General features: G+C 48.9%; 1 protein-coding gene across 1 annotated transcript in view; it reads right to left on the bottom strand.

Annotated features, from left to right (window-relative positions):
* Positions 1 to 21,362, bottom strand: part of LOC130322638 (transient receptor potential cation channel subfamily M member 2-like) — a 285,004-nt gene that overhangs the window by 15,473 nt on the left and 248,169 nt on the right. Inside the window, exon 29 of the mRNA XM_056553109.1 lies at positions 13,294 to 13,380. Within this exon, the coding sequence (XP_056409084.1) occupies positions 13,294 to 13,380 (87 nt within the window). The remainder of the gene's footprint in view (positions 1 to 13,293; positions 13,381 to 21,362) is intronic.

Genomic DNA, 21,362 nt, shown 5'->3' with positions numbered 1-21,362 from the left:
CTGGCATACGCCTTGTGGAGGATTTTCTTGGGATATCCTCTATTTGTGAAGCATCTTTACAGGAGATCACATTCTTCTTGAAATTTAAGAGGGTCAGAGCAATTTGTTTTAGCTCGTAGATATTGACTGGTTGGGATACCTCTCTTCAATGGTACAGGGTGGTAACTCTTCCAATTAAGAAAACTATTGGTTGATGTAGGTTTACGATATATAGAAGTGTGAATGTGACCAAGTGAATCAATGGTGATAGTGAGGTCAAGAAAGTGAAGAAATGTATCGTGAATTTCAGAAGTAAAGTGCATATTAATGTGATTAGTGTTAAGTGCTTGAATGAAAGATTGAAATAATTGTGTAGTGCTGTCCCAAAAAATCAATATGTCGTCTACTGGCTCATGGATCGTACCCAGAGAGTGGTGGTCAATGATTCGTACTCTGATTGGTCCCCGGTTATTAGTGGTGACCCCAAGGTTCAGTACTGGGCCCGCTGTTGTTTAATTTATTTATCAATGATATAGAGGATGGTATTAACAGCTCTGTTTCTATCTTTGCAGATGACACCAAGCTTTGTAGCACGGTACAGTCTATAGAGGATGTGCATAAGTTACAGGATGACTTGGATAGACTAAGTGTCTGGGCATCCACTTGGCAAATGAGGTTCAATGTGGATAAATGTAAAGTTATGCATCTGGGTACTAATAACCTGCAGCATCGTATGTCTTAGGGGGGATTAAACTGTCAGAGTCACTGGTAGAGAAGGATCTGGGGGACTTGTAGATCACAGACTACAGAATAGCACAATGTCAGGCTGCTGCTTCCAAAGCCGGCAGGATATTGTCATGTATAAAAAGAGGCATGGACTCAAGGGACAGGGACATAATACTCCCCCTTTATAAAGCATTGGTACGGCCTCACCTGGAATATGCTGTTCAGTTTTGGGCACCTGTCCATAAAAGGGACACTGCGGAGTTGGAAAGGGTGCAGAGACGCGCGACTAAACTAATATGGGGCATGGATCATCTTAGCTATGAGGAGCGATTAAAGGAGTTACAATTGTTTAGTCTTGAGAAGAGACGTTTAAGGGGGGATATGATAAACGTATATAAGTATATTAATGGCCCATACAAAAAATATGGAGAAAAACTGTTCCAGGTTAAACCCCCATCCCCCCCCCCCCAAAGGACGAGGGGGCACTCCCTCCGTCTGGAGAAGAAAAAGTTTAGTCTCAAGGGGCGACACGCCTTCTTTACCGTGAGGACTGTGAATTTATGGAACGATCTACCTCAGGAACTGGTCACAGCAGGAACAATTAACAGCTTTAAAACAGGATTAGATACATTCCTGGAACAAAATAACATTAATGCTTATGAAGAAATATAAAATCCCATCCCTTCCCCAATATCGCGCCACACCCCTACCCCTTAATTCCCTGGTTGAACTTGATGGACATATGTCTTTTTTCGATCGTACTAACTATGTAACTATGTAACTATATAACGACCCCAAAATAAAATGTGAGAATTAAATTCTTGAAAGGTGTCAGAGAAAACGTGAGTGTCTTCCCACCACCCTAGGAATAGATTCGAATAATTCGATGCCCATAGCAGTGCCCTTCAACTGAAAATAAAAGTGCCTATCGAAAAGAAAAAAATTGTGAGTAAGTAGAAACCGTAAAAGTGTCAAAACAAATTGATTGTGTGCTGTGTACTGGATACCTTACGTAGTTAGAAAGTGTTGTACAGCATTGAGTCCCTGTTCATGTTGGATGTTTGTATAGAAAGATTCAACATCCAAACTGGCTATGAGATTACCCGGGGGGAATGTGATCTCCTGTAGTTTCTTCACAGTGTCCTTGGTATCCTTAATAAAGGACGGAAGGGTGGAAACAAAAGGAGCCAAAAACTGGTCTACATAATGACTAATGTTTTGCGTGATGTTATCACACCCTGAAACAATGGGTCTGCCAGGGATAGGGGAACTCCGTTTATGCACCTTGGGAAGGGCGTAAAAAGTAGCTATTGTTGGCGATGGATTGAAGAGATATTTGAATTCTTCTTCTGTTATCAATTGATCTGTTTTTGCCTCTTGTAGAATTGTACTTAATTCATGATTAAACTCCTGAAGTGGATTATGATCAAGTTTACGATAAGTATCCTTATCATTCAACAATCTCATTACCATAGCTTTATAATAACTTTTGTCCATCAGGACGATGTTGCCTCCTTTATCAGAAGGTTTGCAGACAATCTCATCATTGTGTTGTATTTCATCAAGTGCTCGGATTTCTTCTCTGGATAAATTAGATGATATGTGGGGAGTCCTTGACCTTAGGGAACTGATCTCATTTGTAACCATCTTGACAAAAGTGTCAATATTAGAATATTGTGACAAGGATGGTGTAAAAATTGACTTGGGTTTAAGATTAGAGAAGGGAGCTTCAACTGAAACAATTCCTGTCTCACTTTCTTCTGCTAGCTGTTCTAGCATAGTTACATCTTGCTGATCTTGTTGTCTGTTCACAGCAGGATTAGTAGCAAGGTTTTTGTGAAATTTATGTAAGGCAAGCTTTCTGCCAAATAAATTGATATCTTTAGTCCAAGTGAAAATGTTACAAGGTGGTGTAGGAGTGAAGGATAACCCCTTTTGTAGTACAGACAAATGATGTTAATTCAACACTAGGGATGACAGGTTACAAATTTGCAATTCATCACTGGTAGGGTCAGTTATTGTCTGGGAATTGGATTGTATCCCCATTTGTCGCGATCCCTCAATTGGACCCCTGGTTCTAAGAAAGGATAAGGGGGATTCTGTAATAATCCTCCCATATGGATAATTGTTGGGATGCCAGGCATCCGTTGCTATAGGACCAGGCATCATTGGGGTCATTTGTACCTCTGTAGAATTTGATGTAGCAGAGGGTAATAATCCATGTGAGGGCATGGAGGAATGACCACCTCCTTGAGTGGTATATGATGGGCATGATTGTGGATAACCTTGTGGTCTAGGGGTACTATCAGATTTAAAAGTGGTAATGAGATTGTTGAATGATAAGGATACTTATCGTAAACTTGATCATAATCCACTTCAGGAGTTTAATCAGGAATTACGTACAATATTACAAGAGGCAAAAACAGATCAATTGATAACAGAGGAAGAATTTAAATATCTCTTCAATAGCTACTTTTTATGCTCTTCCCAAGGTGCATAAACGGAGTTCCCCTATCCCTGGCAGACCCATTGTTTCAGGGTGTGATAACATCACGCAAAACATTAGTCATTAAGTAGACCAGTTTTTGTAGACCTTAGTCATTATGTAGACCAGTCATTATGTAGGACACTGTGAAGAAACTACAGGAGATCACATTCCCCCCGGGTAATTGTTACGCCGAGCGCTCCGGGTCCCCGCTCCTCCCCGGAGCGCTCGCCACATCCTCGCTACTGCAGCGCCCCGGTCAGATCCACTGACCGGGTGCGCTGCGATACCGCCTCCAGCCGGGATGCGATTCGCGATGCGGGTGGCGCCCGCTCGCGATGCGCACCCCGCCTCCCGTACCTGACTCGCTCTCCGTCGGTCCTGTCCCGGCGCGCGCGGCCCCGCTCCCTAGGGCGCGCGCGTGCCGGGTCTCTGCGATTTAAAGGGCCACTGCGCCACTTCCCCTCACTTCCCCTGCACTCCCTCGCCGGATCTTGTTGCCATTGTGCCAGTGAAAGCGTTTCCTTGTGTGTTCCTAGCCTGTGTTCCAGACCTCCTGCCGTTGCCCCTGACTACGATCCTTGCTGCCTGCCCCGACCTTCTGCTACGTCCGACCTTGCTCTTGTCTACTCCCTTGTACCGCGCCAATCTTCAGCAGTCAGAGAGGTTGAGCCGTTGCTAGTGGATACGACCTGGTTACTACCGCCGCTGCAAGACCATCCCGCTTTGCGGCGGGCTCTGGTGAATACCAGTAGTAACTTAGAACCGGTCCACTAGCACGGTCCACGCCAATCCCTCTCTGGCACAGAGGATCCACCTCCTGCCAGCCGAATCGTGACAGTAGATCCGGCCATGGATCCCGCTGAAGTTCCACTGCCAATTGTCGCCGACCTCACCACGGTGGTCGCCCAGCAGTTGCAACAGCTGTCTCAACTGACCGTGATGCTACAGCAGCTACTACCACAGCTCCAGCAATCATCTCCTCCGCCAGCTCCTGCACCTCCTCCGCAGCGAGTGGCCGCTTCCGGCCTACGACTATCCTTGCCGGATAAATTTGATGGGGACTCTAAGTTTTGCCGTGGCTTTCTTTCGCAATGTTCCCTGCACTTGGAGATGATGTCGGACCAGTTTCCTACTGAAAGGTCTAAGGTGGCTTTCGTAGTCAGCCTTCTGTCTGGGAAAGCTCTGTCATGGGCCACACCGCTCTGGGACCGCAATGACCCCGTCACTGCCTCTGTACACTCCTTTTTCTCGGAAATTCGAAGTGTCTTTGAGGAACCTGCCCGAGCCTCTTCTGCTGAGACTGCCCTGCTGAACCTGGTCCAGGGTAATTCTTCCGTTGGCGAGTACGCCATCCAATTCCGTACTCTTGCTTCCGAATTATCCTGGAATAATGAGGCCCTCTGCGCGACCTTTAAAAAAGGCCTATCCAGCAACATTAAAGATGTTCTGGCCGCACGAGAAATTCCTGCTAACCTGCATGAACTCATTCATCTAGCCACTCGCATTGACATGCGTTTTTCCGAAAGGCGTCAGGAGCTCCGCCAGGATATGGACTTTGTTCGCACGAGGCGTTTTTTCTCCCCGGCTCCTCTCTCCTCTGGTCCTCTGCAATCCGTTCCTGTGCCTCCCGCCGTGGAGGCTATGCAAGTTGACCGGTCTCGCTTGACACCTCAAGAGAGGACACGACGCCGCATGGAGAATCTTTGCCTGTACTGTGCCGGTACCGAACACTTCCTGAAGGATTGTCCTATCCGTCCTCCCCGCCTGGAAAGACGTACGCTGACTCCGCACAAGGGTGAGACAGTTCTTGATGTCAACTCTGCTTCTCCACGCCTTACTGTGCCTGTGCGGATATCTGCCTCTACCTTCTCCTTCTCTAATATGGCCTTCTTGGATTCCGGATCTGCAGGAAATTTTATTTTGGCCTCTCTCATCAACAGGTTCAACATCCCGGTGACCAGTCTCGCCAGACCCCTCTACATCAATTGTGTTAACAATGAAAGATTGGACTGTACCGTGCGTTACCGCACGGAGCCCCTCCTAATGTGCATCGGACCTCATCACGAAAAAATTTAGTTTTTGGTCCTCCCCAATTGCACTTCTGAAATTCTCCTTGGACTACCGTGGCTTCAACGCCATTCCCCAACCCTTGATTGGTCCACAGGAGAGATCAAGAGCTGGGGTACTTCTTGTTTCAAGAACTGTCTTAAACCGGTTCCCAGTACTCCCTGCCGTGACCCTGTGGGTCCCCCTGTAACCGCGGACCGCGGACTTAATAAAATCACGGTAAAGAACCGCTACCCCCTACCTCTTATCTCAGAACTCTTTGATCGCCTTCAAGGTGCCCACATCTTTACCAAACTGGACTTAAGAGGTGCTTATAATCTCATCCGCATCAGGGAGGGGGACGAATGGAAAACTGCATTTAACACCAGAGATGGACACTTTGAGTATCTAGTCATGCCCTTTGGCCTGTGCAACGCCCCTGCCGTCTTCCAAGACTTTGTTAATGACATTTTTCGTGATCTCTTATATTCCTGTTTTGTTGTGTATCTGGACGATATTCTGATTTTTTCTGCCAACTTAGAAGAACATCGCCAGCATGTCCGCATGGTTCTTCAGAGACTTCGAGACAATCAACTTTATGCCAAAATGGAGAAATGTCTGTTTGAATGTCAATCTCTTCCTTTCCTAGGATACTTGGTCTCTGGCCAGGGACTACAAATGGATCCAGACAAACTCTCTGCCGTCTTAGATTGGCCACGCCCCTCCGGACTCCGTGCTATCCAACGTTTTTTGGGGTTCGCCAATTATTACAGACAATTTATTCCTAATTTTTCCACTATTGTGGCTCCTATCGTGGCTTTAACCAAGAAGAATGCCAATCCTAAGTCCTGGTCTCCTCAAGCGGAAGACGCATTTAAACGGCTCAAGTCTGCCTTTTCTTCTGCTCCCGTGCTCTCCAGACCTGACCCATCTAAACCCTTCCTATTGGAGGTTGATGCCTCCTCAGTGGGAGCTGGAGCGGTCCTTCTACAAAAAAATTCTTCCGGGCATGCTGTTACTTGTGGTTTTTTTTCTAGGACCTTCTCTCCAGCAGAGAGGAACTACTCCATCGGGGATCGAGAACTACTGGCCATTAAATTGGCACTTGAGGAATGGAGGCATCTGCTGGAGGGATCAAGATTTCCAGTTATCATTTACACCGACCACAAGAATCTCTCCTATCTCCAGTCTGCCCAACGGCTGAATCCTCGCCAGGCCAGGTGGTCTTTGTTCTTTGCCCGTTTTAACTTTGAAATTCATTTTCGCCCTGCCGACAAGAACATTAGGGCCGATGCTCTCTCTCGTTCCTCGGATGCTTCAGAAGTAGAGGTCTCTCCGCAACACATCATTCCTCCTGACTGTCTGATCTCCACTTCTCCAGCCTCCATCAGGCAAACTCCTCCAGGGAAGACCTTCGTTTCTCCACGCCAACGTCTCGGGATTCTCAAATGGGGTCACTCCTCCCACCTCGCTGGCCATGCGGGCATCAAAAAGTCTTTGCAACTCATCTCTCGCTTCTATTGGTGGCCGACTCTGGAGACGGATGTTGTTGATTTTGTGCGGGCCTGTACTGTCTGTGCCCGGGATAAGACTCCTCGCCAGAAGCCTGCTGGTCTCCTTCATCCTCTGCCTGTCCCCGAACAGCCTTGGTCTCTGATTGGTATGGACTTTATTACAGACTTACCCCCATCCAGTGGCAACACTGTTGTTTGGGTGGTCGTTGATCGATTTTCCAAGATGGCACATTTTATTCCTCTTCCTGGTCTTCCTTCAGCGCCTCAGTTGGCAAAACAATTTTTTGTACACATTTTTCGTCTTCACGGGTTGCCCACGCAGATCGTCTCGGATAGAGGCGTCCAATTCGTGTCAAAATTCTGGAGGGCTCTCTGTAAACAACTCAAGATTAAATTAAACTTCTCTTCTGCTTATCATCCTCAATCCAATGGGCAAGTAGAAAGTATTAACCAGGTCCTGGGTGACTATTTACGGCATTTTGTTTCCTCCCGCCAGGATGACTGGGCAGATCTTCTACCATGGGCCGAATTCTCGTACAACTTCAGAGTCTCTGAATCTTCTTCTAAATCCCCATTTTTCGTGGTGTACGGCCGTCACCCTCTTCCCCCCCTCCCTACTCCCTTGCCCTCTGGTTTGCCCGCTGTGGATGAAGTGACTCGTGATCTTTCCACCATATGGAAAGAGACCCAAAATTCTCTTTTACAGGCTTCATCTCGCATGAAAAAGTTTGCCGATAAGAAAAGAAGAGCTCCCCCCATTTTTTCTCCCGGAGACAAGGTATGGCTCTCCGCTAAATATGTCCGCTTCCGTGTCCCCAGCTACAAACTGGGACCACGCTATCTTGGTCCTTTCAAAATCTTGTGCCAAATTAATCCTGTCTCTTACAAACTTCTTCTTCCTCCTTCTCTTCGTATTAATAATGCCTTTCATGTCTCTCTTCTTAAACCACTCATCATCAACCGTTTCTCTCCCAAACTTGTTTCTCCCACTCCTGTTTCCGGTTCCTCTGACATCTTCTCCGTAAAGGAGATACTGGCCTCCAAGACGGTCAGAGGGAAAAAAATTTTTTTGGTCGATTGGGAGGGCTGTGGTCCTGAAGAGAGATCCTGGGAACCTGAGGACAATATCCTAGATAAAAGTCTGGTCCTCAGGTTCTCAGGCTCCAAGAAGAGGGGGAGACCCAAGGGGGGGGTACTGTTACGCCGAGCGCTCCGGGTCCCCGCTCCTCCCCGGAGCGCTCGCCACATCCTCGCTACTGCAGCGCCCCGGTCAGATCCACTGACCGGGTGCGCTGCGATACCGCCTCCAGCCAGGATGCGATTCGCGATGCGGGTGGCGCCCGCTCGCGATGCGCACCCCGGCTCCCGTACCTGACTCGCTCTCCGTCGGTCCTGTCCCGGCGCGCGCGGCCCCGCTCCCTAGGGCGCGCGCGCGCCGGGTCTCTGCAATTTAAAGGGCCACTGCGCCACTGATTGGCGCAGTTGTTCTAATTAGTGTGTTCACCTGTGCACTCCCTATGTATACCTCACTTCCTCTGCACTCCCTCGCCGGATCTTGTTGCCATTGTGCCAGTGAAAGCGTTTCCTTGTGTGTTCCTAGCCTGTGTTCCAGACCTCCTGCCGTTGCCCCTGACTACGATCCTTGCTGCCTGCCCCGACCTTCTGCTACGTCCGACCTTGCTCTTGTCTACTCCCTTGTACCGCGCCTATCTTTAGCAGTCAGAGAGGTTGAGCCGTTGCTAGTGGATACGACCTGGTTACTACCGCCGCTGCAAGACCATCCCGCTTTGCGGCGGGCTCTGGTGAATACCAGTAGTAACTTAGAACCGGTCCACTAGCACGGTCCACGCCAATCCCTCTCTGGCACAGAGGATCCACCTCCTGCCAGCCGAATCGTGACAGTAATCTCATAGCCAGTTTGGATGTTGAATCTCTCTATACAAACATCCAACATGAACAGGGACTCAATGCTGTACAACACTTTCTAACTTCGAAAGGTATCCAGTACACAGCACACAATCAATTTGTTTTGACACTTTTACGGTTTCTACTTACTCACAATTTTTTCTTTTCGATAGGCACTTTTATTTTCAGTTGAAGGGCACTGCTATGGGCATCGAATTATTCTAATCTATTCCTAGGGTGGTGGGAAGACACTCACGTTTTCTCTGACACCTTTCAAGAATTTAATTCTCACATTTTATTTTGGGGTCGTTATATAGACGACATATTGATTTTTTGGGACAGCACTACACAATTATTTCTATCTTTCATTCAAGCACTTAACACTAATCACATTAATATGCACTTTACTTCTGAAATTCACGATACATTTCTTCACTTTCTTGACCTCACTATCACCATCGATTCACTTGGTCACATTCACACTTCTATATATCGTAAACCTACATCAACCAATAGTTTTCTTAATTGGAAGAGTTACCACCCTGTACCATTGAAGAGAGGTATCCCAACCAGTCAATATCTACGAGCTAAAACAAATTGCTCTGACCCTCTTAAATTTCAAGAAGAATGTGATCTCCTGTATAGATGCTTCACAAATAGAGGATATCCCAAGAAAATCCTCCACAAGGCGTATGCCAGGGCTAGGGCAACTCTAAGATCTGAATTATTACGTGATAACAACTCGGCTAAAGACAATAGTGGCCAAAAAATAATTAGGTGCATATTAGGTGCATCGGAACCTTTGATCAACACAATTATAAAATCATGAATAAATTAAGGAAATATTGGTCTATATTACAGGTGGACAATGACCTTAGGGTAGTGATCTCCACTCACCCCTCCATAACCTATCGTAGAGGACCTAATATCCAAAACCAAATAGTCAGGAGTTTTTATGCAGAGGAGTCTACATCCAGTTGGTTGAAATCATCAATCCAAGGATCACACCCATGTGGACGGTGCAATTTTTGTAAATACATGCCACGTATAAAAGAATTATCTAATCCGATCGATAATCGGAAATATCAAATTAGGGAATTCATTACCTGTCAGACGATGGGAGTAGTGTACTTAGCCACATGTAACTGTCCTAAGGTTTATGTAGGAAAGACAGTTCAACAATTGCGTAGGCGCATTTCCAAACATATAAGTACCATTAACACCTACCAAGATACGCCGATTGCGAGGCATATGAGGACTGTACACAATGATGCTCCTTTTGAATTACGTTTTTGTGGCATTACTCAGTGTAAACTGGGTCCGAGACGTGGCAATCTCAACACCAGACTGCTTCAAGAAGAAGCCCGATGGATTTGGAGATTAAAATCCCAAAGTCCAAATGGGCTCAATGAAGGCTTTACCTATGCAGCCTTCTTGTAGGATAGGAATCACCCATAACAATTAATACTATGCAGAAGAGCCGTTATGAGCCTTTACTAGTAATATAAAATTCTGATTTAATGTTACATTCCTTTAATTCATGACGACTATAGTAATTTAGATTATAATTATTGTCTCAATGATATGTTTAAATTATGACCAATCCCATGCAGAATATGACGATGAATATGTCACCTTAATACTATCTATAGTGATTACAAGACCCCAGCGATATTATGGATTATAATAATATGATATATCCACTTTTTATTAGCTGTTAACCCATTGGGGGTATTTAACCTCATATGTGTCTATTGCACGTATAAAACTATTAAGCTCTATCTAGTATATTTAATAATGCAGTGCAATTGATGAATATAAATATATGACTGCCCCCCTATGTTGCCAGGCGTCAATTACTATTGGTAATCTCGAATTGGGTTAGCGGTGTTCCTGCTGTACAGTTGTGCAATAACATATAGTGGTTGTATCGTGTAACACAGTCTTGACAACTATAGTTATGTGTGGACAATAATGTAACGGAGGAAGAAATCGGCTAAGTGCCGGCGCATATGTTTTCGCACAGCTCCTTGGTTTAGTGGCTGTAACTAAGTACTCGCGCACGTCTCTCTGCGCATTTGGACTGCACATGCGCCCGAATCGGACGTTCGGGAGTCTATCAGTTAGCGCAGGAGAAACGGCGCACATATGTGGACGCCTCCGACACCAATAAGGAGTCTACAAGTATGAATGGATTCTGCTGGTTGGTCAAGAATGCTGTCAATCAAGTGAATATAGCAAGATGCATCCTGGTATAAATCCTATTGGCCAGGAGGTGATCAATCAATAGTTTGCATGGGATTGTGACCAATTAGATGTCATGATTATATAGGAAGTGACATGTTTCGATGATGTCAGAGACAGGAGGTTATATAAACCCCTGCAAGGCTTGTTTGCACGCCAGTTGCCTCTTAGCCCTTGATAAAGCCACAGCCTGTGGCGAAACGTCGGGCGGGCGGGCAATGTGTTAGAATTTTAATTATTTCACACTTGTAGATTGTGGACTGCAGCCACAATCTATTTTTTCAATTCAATTAAGATAGCATATCTGTCAGGAATCACACACACGTGTATACGGTATAACACCCCGGATGGTGTCATCATGGTGTACTCTTAGGAATCACACACGTGTATACGGTATAACACCCCGGATGGTGTCATCATGGTGTACTGTCAGGAATCACACACACGTGTATACGGTATAACACCCCGGATGGTGTCATCATGGTGTACTGTCAGGAATCACACACGTGTATACGGTATAACACCCCGGATGGTGTCATCATGGTGTACTGTCAGGAATCACGTGTATACGGTATAACACCCCGGATGGTGTCAACATGGTGTACTGTCAGGAATCACGTGTATACGGTATAACACCCCGGATGGTGTCATCATGGTGTACTGTCAGGAATCACGTGTATACGGTATAACACCCCGGATGGTGTCAACATGGTGTACTGTCAGGAATAACACACGTGTATACGGTATAACACCCCGGATGGTGTCATCATGGTGTACTGTCAGGAATCACATGTGTATACGGTATAACACCCCGGATGGTGTCATCATGGTGTACTGTCAGGAATCACATGTGTATACGGTATAACACCCCGGATGGTGTCAACATGGTGTACTGTCAGGAATAACACACGTGTATACGGTATAACACCCCGGATGGTGTCATCATGGTGTACTGTCAGGAATCACATGTGTATACGGTATAACACCCCGGATGGGGTCATCATGGTGTACTGTCAGGAATCACACACGTGTATACGGTATAACACCCCGGATGGTGTCATCATGGTGTACTGTCAGGAATCACACACGTATATACGGTATAACACCCCGGATGGTGTCATCATGGTGTTCTGTCAGGAATCACATACGTGTATACGGTATAACACCCCGGATGGTGTCATCAGGGTGTACTGTCAGGAATCACATGTGTATACGGTATAACACCCCGGATGGGGTCATCATGGTGTACTGTCAGGAATCACACACGTGTATACGGTATAACACCCTGGATGGTGTCATCATGGTGTACTGTCAGGAATCACACACGTGTATACGGTATAACACACCGGATGGTGTCATCATGGTGTACTGTCAGGAATCACACACGTGTATATGGTATAACATACCGGATGGTGTCATCATGGTGTACTGTCAGGAATCACACCTGTGTATACGGTATAGCACCCCGGATGGTGTCATCAGGGTGTACTGTCAGGAATCACACACGTGTATACGGTATAACACACCGGATGGTGTCATCAGGGTGTACTGTCAGGAATCACACATGTGTATATGGTATAACACACCGGATGGTGTCATCATGGTGTACTGTCAGGAATCACACATGTGTATATGGTATAGCACCCCGGATGGTGTCATCATGGTGTACTGTCAGGAATCACACACGTGTATACGGTATAACACCCCGGATGGTGTCATCATGGTGTACTGTCAGGAATCACGTGTATACGGTATAACACCCCGGATGGTGTCAACATGGTGTACTGTCAGGAATCACGTGTATACGGTATAACACCCCGGATGGTGTCATCATGGTGTACTGTCAGGAATCACGTGTATACGGTATAACACCCCGGATGGTGTCAACATGGTGTACTGTCAGGAATAACACACGTGTATACGGTATAACACCCCGGATGGTGTCATCATGGTGTACTGTCAGGAATCACATGTGTATACGGTATAACACCCCGGATGGTGTCATCATGGTGTACTGTCAGGAATCACACACGTGTATACGGTATAACACCCCGGATGGTGTCATCATGGTGTACTGTCAGGAATCACACATGTGTATATGGTATAACACACCGGATGGTGTCATCATGGTACTGTCAGGAATCACACATGTGTATATGGTATAGCACCCCGGATGGTGTCATCATGGTGTACTGTCAGGAATCACACACGTGTATACGGTATAACACACCGGATGGTGTCATCATGGTGTACTGTCAGGAATCACATGTGTATACGGTATAACACACTGGATGGTGTCATCATGGTGTACTGTCAGGAATCACACACGTGTATACGGTATAACACACCGGATGGTGTCATCATGGTGTACTGTCAGGAATCACAACTTACCGGGTCAGAACTGGATGAAGAGAATGATTGGGTCCAAACCAGCGCAAACTCCCAACTCCACTCAGTCCGGTTCTTCCCATTGGGTTCCTGAGGGTATAGAAGAAAATGAGACCGGGGACAGGGACAACCCACAGAGCCACATGATGGAAAGACATCAGGAGCACCTGGTGACTGACTGTAGAGAGTCCCACTGCCAGGGACCTGAAGAAGAACTGTCCTGAAGATGATTCCAGCACTCACTGACCGGCCCATGGATTATTAATAACCGCATCAATGACTCCAAGTATGATAGGAAGCCTAATGTCATTGCCGCACAAGAACCGGGATGTAATCAGTCACCGATGGTCTGGGTGTAATCGGTCACCTGTGGTCGGGGTGTCATCAGTCACCTGTGGTCGGGTGTCATCAGTCACCTGTGGTCGGGGTGTCATCGGTCACCTGTGGTCGGGGTGTCGTCAGTCACCTGTGGTCGGGGTGTCGTCAGTCACCTGTGGTCGGGGTGTTGTCAGTCACCTGTGGTCGGGGTGTCGTCAGTCACCTGTGGTCGGGGTGTCGTCAGTCACCTGTGGTCGGGGTGTCATCGGTCACCTGTGGTCGGGGTGTAATCGGTCACCTGTGGTCGGGGTGTAATCGGTCTCCTGTGGTCGGGGTGCCATCGGTCTCCTGTGGTCGGGGTGTCATCGGTCTCCTGTGGTCGGGGTGTCATCGGTCACCTGTGGTAGGGGTGTCATCGGTCTCCTGTGGTCGGGGTGTCATCGGTCACCTGTGGTCGGGGTGTCATCGGTCACCTGTGGTCGGGGTGTTATCAGTAACCTGTGGTCGGGGTGTAATCAGTAACCTGTGGTCGGGGTGTCATCAGTCACCTGTGGTCGGGGTGTCATCAGTCACCTGTGGTCGGGGTGTCATCAGTCACTGTGGTCGGGGTGTCATCAGTCACCTGTGGTCGGGGTGTCATCAGTCACCTGTGGTCGGGGTGTCATCAGTCACCTGTGGTCGGGGTGTAGTCAGTCACCTGTGGTCGGGGTGTAGTCAGTCTCCTGTGGTCGGGGTGTCGTCAGTCTCCTGTGGTCGGGGTGTAGTCAGTCTCCTGTGGTCGGGGTGTAGTCAGTCACCTGTGGTCGGGGTGTAGTCAGTCACCTGTGGTCGGGGTGTCATCAGTCTCCTGTGGTCGGGGTGTCATCAGTCTCCTGTGGTCAGGGTGTCATCAGTCACCTGTGGTCTTGGTGTCATCAGTCACCTGTGGTCTTGGTGTCATCAGTCACCTGTGGTTGGGGTGTCATCAGTCACCTGTGGTCGGGGTGTCATCGGTCACCTGTGGTCGGGGTGTCATCGGTCACCTGTGGTCGGGGTGTAATCAGTCACCTGTGGTCGGGGTGTAATCAGTCACCTGTGGTCTTAGTGTCATCAGTCACCTGTGGTCGGGGTGTTATCAGTCACCTGTGGTCGGGGTGTCATCAGTCACCTGTGGTCGGGGTGTCATCAGTCACCTGTGGTCGGGGTGTAATCAGTCACCTGTGGTCAAGGGGTGTAATCAATGTCCTGTGGTTGGGGTGTAATCAGTCACCTGTGGTTGGGGTGTAATCAGTGTCCTGTGGTTGGGGTGTAATCAGTGTCCTGTGATCGGGGTGTCATCAGTGTCCTGTGGTCGGGGTGTAATCAGTCACCTGTGGTCAAGGGGTGTAATCAATGTCCTGTGGTTGGGGTGTAATCAGTCACCTATGGTTGGGGTGTAATCAGTGTCCTGTGGTTGGGGTGTAATCAGTGTCCTGTGGTTGGGGTGTAATCAGTGTCCTGTGATCGGGGTGTCATCAGTGTCCTGTGATCGGGGTGTAATCGGTCACCTGTGGTTGGGGTGTAATCGGTCATCTGTGGTCGGGGTGTCATCAGTGTCCTGTGATCGGGGTGTCATCAGTGTCCTGTGGTCGGGGTGTCATCAGTGTCCTGTGGTCGGGGTGTCATCAGTCACCTGTGGTCGGGGTGTCATCAGTCACCTGTGGTCGGGGTGTAATCAGTCACCTGTGGTCGGGGTGTCATCAGTCACCTGTGGTCGGGGTGTCATCAGTCACCTGTGGTCGGGGTGTCATCAGTCACCTGTGGTCGGGGTGTCATCAGTCACCTGTGGTCGGGGTGTCATCAGTCACCTGTGGTCGGGGTGTCATAAGTCACCTGTGGTCGGGGTGTCATCAGTCACCTGTGGTCGGGGTGTCATCAGTCACCTGTGGTCTGGGTGTCATCAGTCTCCTGTGGTCGGGGTGTCATCAGTCACCTGTGGTCGGGGTGTCATCAGTCACCTGTGGTCGGGGTGTCATCAGTCACCTGTGGTCGGGGTGTCATCAGTCACCTGTGGTCGGGGTGTCATCAGTCACCTGTGGTCGGGGTGTCATCAGTCACCTGTGGTCGGGGTGTCATCAGTCACCTGTGGTCGGGGTGTAATCAGTCACCTGTGGTTGGGTGTCATCAGTCACCTGTGGTTGGGGTGTCATCAGTCACCTGTGGTCAAGGGGTGTAATCAATGTCCTGTGGTTGGGGTGTAATCAGTCACCTGTGGTTGGGGTGTAATCAGTGTCCTGTGGTTGGGGTGTAATCAGTGTCCTGTGATCGGGGTGTCATCAGTGTCCTGTGGTCGGGGTGTAATCGGTCACCTGTGGTCGTGGTGTCATCAGTCACCTGTGGTCGGGGTGTCATCAGTCACCTGTGGTCTTAGTGTCATCAGTCACCTGTGGTCTTAGTGTCATCAGTCACCTGTGGTCGGGGTGTAATCAGTCACCTGTGGTCGGGGTGTCATTAGTCACCTGTGGTCGGGGTGTAATCAGTCACCTGTGGTTGGGTGTCATCAGTCACCTGTGGTCGGGGTGTAATCAGTCACCTGTGGTTGGGGTGTAATCAGTCACCTGTGGTTGGGGTGTAATCAGTGTCCTGTGGTTGGGGTGTAATCAGTGTCCTGTGGTTGGGGTGTAATCAGTGTCCTGTGATCGGGGTGTCATCAGTATCCTGTGATCGGGGTGTAATCGGTCACCTGTGGTTGGGGTGTAATCGGTCATCTATGGTCGGGGTGTAATCAGTGTCCTGTGGTCGGGGTGTCATCAGTGTCCTGTGGTCGGGGTGTCATCAGTGTCCTGTGGTCGGGGTGTCATCGGTGTCCTGTGGTCGGGGTGTCATCGGTCTCCTGTGGTCGGGGTGTCATCGGTCTCCTGTGGTCGGGGTGTCATCGGTCTCCTGTGGTCGGGGTGTCATCGGTCTCCTGTGGTCGGGGTGTAATCGGTCTCCTGTGGTCGGGGTGTCATCGGTCTCCTGTGGTCGGGGTGTAATCAGTGTCCTGTGGTCGGGGTGTAATCAGTGTCCTGTGGTCAAGGGGTGTAATCAATGTCCTGTGGTTGGGGTGTAATCAGTCACCTGTGGTTGGGGTGTAATCAGTGTCCTGTGGTTGGGGTGTAATCAGTGTCCTGTGATCGGGGTGTCATCAGTGTCCTGTGATCGGGGTGTAATAGGTCACCTGTGGTTGGGGTGTAATCGGTCATCTGTGGTCGGGGTGTCATCGGTCTCCTGTGGTCGGGGTGTCATCGGTCTCCTGTGGTCGGGGTGTAATCAGTGTCCTGTGGTCGGGGTGTAATCAGTGTCCTGTGGTCGGGGTGTCATCAGTCTCCTGTGGTCGGGGTGTCATCAGTGTCCTGTGGTTGGGGTGTAATCAGTGTCCTGTGGTCGGGGTGTCATCAGTCTCCTGTGGTCGGGGTGTCATCAGTGTCCTGTGGTTGGGGTGTAATCAGTGTCCTGTGGTCGGGGTGTCATCAGTCACCTGTGGTCGGGGTGTAATCAGTCACCTGTGGTCGGGGTGTCATCGGTCACCTGTGGTTGGGGTGTAATCAGTGTCCTGTGGTCGGGGTGTAATCAGTCACCTGTGGTTGGGGTGTAATCAGTGTCCTGTGGTCGGGGTGTCATCAGTGTCCTGTGGTCGGGGTGTCATCAGTCTCCTGTGGTCGGGGTGTCATCAGTGTCCTGTGGTTGGGGTGTAATCAGTGTCCTGTGGTCGGGGTGTCATCAGTCACCTGTGGTCGGGGTGTAATCACCATTGATGCTGGTAATCTCCAGCTCTAAACCTGCCGGTATTTTGCAACCACAGTTTAGCAGCATATTGCAATGGACTTTGTCACCGACCGCCCATCCTCTACTGGTAGCTCCACAATCTTTGTCTTGGTGGATCAATTCTCGAATATGGATCATTTTGTCCCAATTCAGGGACCACTGTCTGACCATCTGGCCCATCTGTTTATAGAACACATCTTCCATCCCAATGTCTTCCTCTGCATATTGTCTACCTCAAGATCTTGGAAAGCTCTTTTCGGACTACTCGAGGTCCAGATATCACTCTCAGTCCAATGAAGAGAGTGCACCAGGTTCTGGTCCGTCTGCTGCCATGGGCAGAACTTAAAGGGGTATTCCAGGCAAAAACGTTTTTTATATATCAACTGGCTCCGGAAAGTTAAACAAATTTGTAAATTACTTCTATTAAAAATGTCATCAGTGTCCTGTGGTCGGGGTGTAATCGGTCACCTGTGGTCGGGGTGTCATCAGTCACCTGTGGTCGGGGTGTCATCAGTCACCTGTGGTCTTAGTGTCATCAGTCACCTGTGGTCTTAGTGTCATCAGTCACCTGTGGTCGGGGTGTAATCAGTCACCTGTGGTCGGGGTGTCATTAGTCACCTGTGGTCGGGGTGTAATCAGTCACCTGTGGTCGGGGTGTCATTAGTCACCTGTGGTCGGGGTGTAATCAGTCACCTGTGGTTGGGTGTCATCAGTCACCTGTGGTCGGGGTGTAATCAGTCACCTGTGGTCAAGGGGTGTAATCAATGTCCTGTGGTTGGGGTGTAATCAGTCACCTGTGGTTGGGGTGTAATCAGTGTCCTGTGGTTGGGGTGTAATCAGTGTCCTGTGATCGGGGTGTCATCAGTGTCCTGTGATCGGGGTGTAATCGGTCACCTGTGGTTGGGGTGTAATCGGTCATCTGTGGTCGGGGTGTAATCAGTGTCCTGTGGTCGGGGTGTCATCAGTGTCCTGTGGTCGGGGTGTCATCAGTGTCCTGTGGTCGGGGTGTCATCAGTGTCCTGTGGTCGGGGTGTCATCGGTCTCCTGTGGTCGGGGTGTCATCGGTCTCCTGTGGTCGGGGTGTCATCGGTCTCCTGTGGTCGGGGTGTCATCGGTCTCCTGTGGTCGGGGTGTCATCGGTCTCCTGTGGTCGGGGTGTCATCGGTCTCCTGTGGTCGTGGTGTCATCGGTCTCCTGTGGTCGGGGTGTCATCGGTCTCCTGTGGTCGGGGTGTAATCAGTGTCCTGTGGTCAAGGGGTGTAATCAATGTCCTGTGGTTGGGGTGTAATCAGTCACCTGTGGTTGGGGTGTAATCAGTGTCCTGTGGTTGGGGTGTAATCAGTGTCCTGTGATCGGGGTGTCATCAGTGTCCTGTGATCGGGGTGTAATCGGTCACCTGTGGTTGGGGTGTAATCGGTCATCTGTGGTCGGGGTGTCATCGGTCTCCTGTGGTCGGGGTGTAATCAGTGTCCTGTGGTCGGGGTGTCATCAGTCTCCTGTGGTCGGGGTGTCATCAGTCTCCTGTGGTCGGGGTGTCATCAGTGTCCTGTGGTTGGGGTGTAATCAGTGTCCTGTGGTCGGGGTGTCATCAGTCTCCTGTGGTCGGGGTGTCATCAGTGTCCTGTGGTTGGGGTGTAATCAGTGTCCTGTGGTCGGGGTGTCATCAGTCTCCTGTGGTCGGGGTGTCATCAGTCTCCTGTGGTCGGGGTGTCATCAGTGTCCTGTGGTTGGGGTGTAATCAGTGTCCTGTGGTTGGGGTGTCATCAGTCACCTGTGGTCGGGGTGTAATCACCATTGATGCTGGTAATCTCCAGCTCTAAACCTGCCGGTATTTTGCAACCACAGTTTAGCAGCATATTGCAATGGACTTTGTCACCGACCGCCCATCCTCTACTGGTAGCTCCACAATCTTTGTCTTGGTGGATCAATTCTCGAATATGGATCATTTTGTCCCAATTCAGGGACCACTGTCTGACCATCTGGCCCATCTGTTTATAGAACACATCTTCCATCCCAATGTCTTCCTCTGCATATTGTCTACCTCAAGATCTTGGAAAGCTCTTTTCGGACTACTCGAGGTCCAGATATCACTCTCAGTCCAATGAAGAGAGTGCACCAGGTTCTGGTCCGTCTGCTGCCATGGGCAGAACTTAAAGGGGTATTCCAGGCAAAAACGTTTTTTATATATCAACTGGCTCCGGAAAGTTAAACAAATTTGTAAATTACTTCTATTAAAAAATCTTAATCCTTCCAATAGTTATTAGCTTCTGAAGTTAAGTTGCTGTTTTCTGTCTAACTGCTCTCTGATGACTCACGTCCTGGGAGCTGTGCAGTTCCTATGGGGATATTCTCCCATCATGCACAGCTCCCGGGACGTGACATCATCATTGAGCAGTTAGACAGAAAACTTCAGAAGCTAATAACTATTGGAAGGATTAAGATTTTTTAATAGAAGTAATTTACAAATCTGTTAAACTTTCCGGAGCCAGTTGATATATAAAAAAAAGTTTTTGCCTGGAATACCCCTTTAAATACAGTAATTATTGTGGAGAATCCAATGGCCCTTCTCCTTCTACATTGTTTACGGACTCCATCCTCATGACCCCTCTGATTGTTCCTGTGAACTCTGCGGTGTCCCATAAGAAGAATGCAGACACTATTCAATGACTGCCTCCTTAAGTGTCTTGGTGAAAAGGTCCTACCGGAACATCTGCGTGAAGTTGTCCTGTTACATGTTTTCTCCCCGGTTTATTGGGCCATTATAGATTCTGGAATAAATCAACGCGTTTCCTACAATCCCCGGCTACCTCGCTGTAGGCTTCAGACTTCTTTCTCTGCTTTGTCTGGTGCACCGTGTAGGAGCAGTGCGTGTGCACGTACTGTCACTTTAAGGGTTCGTGCACAAAACTGATTCCTGCCCTCCTCCACTCCCTGTCAGGCACTGCCTATATAAATCTGCTCCACCCGTTCTCTGGTGCCTGAGCAACATTGTAGTTTTCTACAACAAACGTTCATGTCTGCATTGTTCCTGTGTTTGTAGCCTAAGGCTGGGTTCACACTACGTTTTCTCCCATACGGGAGCGCATACGGCAGGGGGGAGCTAAAACCTTGCGCTCCTGTATGCCTTCGTATGCGCTCCCGTATGTCATTCATTTCAATGAGCCGGCCGGAGTGAAACGTTTGGTCCGGTCGGCTCATTTTTGCGCCGTATGCGCTTTTACAACTGGACCTAAAACCGTGGTTGACCACAGTTTTAGGTCCGGTTGTAAAAGTGCATACGGCGCAAAAATGAGCCGACCGGACCAAACGTTTCACTCCGGCCGGCTCATTGAAATGAATGACATACGGGAGCGCATACGGTGACATACGGGAGCGCGAGGTTTTAGCTCCCCCCTGCCGTATGCGCTCCCGTATGGGAGAAAACGTAGTGTGAACCCAGCCTAAGCCTGTTTCCTGACATCGTCTCTGCCTGATCCTCTTTATCAAGACTCTGCTTCCAGGTTTGAGCCAAAACAAACCAGCAAGTAGCACAGAGGTGTTAGACTGCACTGAGTGCAGTGATATAGTTTGTGGATTGAAGTTAAATAGGGCCGTGGAGTGCAGTAATATTGTATGTGGAGTGTAGTCATAAAGGATGTGGAGTTAGAGTAGTCCGGTGCTCACTTTTCTTATTGTATCCGTTCCGGGCTGCAAAATAAAAGAAAACAAACTTACCTGCCTACGCGGCCTCGGTGCTCCGGGAAAAGGTGTTCGGTCCCCGGGCTGTATTCTTCTTACTTCCTGTTAGCCCGACACGTCACACGAAGCTTCAGCCTATCACCGGGCGCATCAATGTCCCGATTCGGCCAGTGATAGGCTGAAGCTCCTTGTGACGTGCCGGGCTAACAGGAAGTAAGAAGAATACAGCCCTGGGACCGAACGCCTGTACCGGAGCACCGTTGGAGCGTAGGCCAGCAAGAGAAATCATTTTTTTTTTTTTTTTGCAGCCC

This window comes from Hyla sarda, unplaced genomic scaffold (genome assembly GCF_029499605.1).
Source record: "Hyla sarda isolate aHylSar1 unplaced genomic scaffold, aHylSar1.hap1 scaffold_237, whole genome shotgun sequence".
In the NCBI taxonomy this organism is placed as follows: domain Eukaryota; kingdom Metazoa; phylum Chordata; class Amphibia; order Anura; family Hylidae; genus Hyla; species Hyla sarda.
The sequence above is the reverse complement of the archived record's forward strand: the minus strand, read 5'-3'. Positions and strand labels throughout refer to the sequence as shown.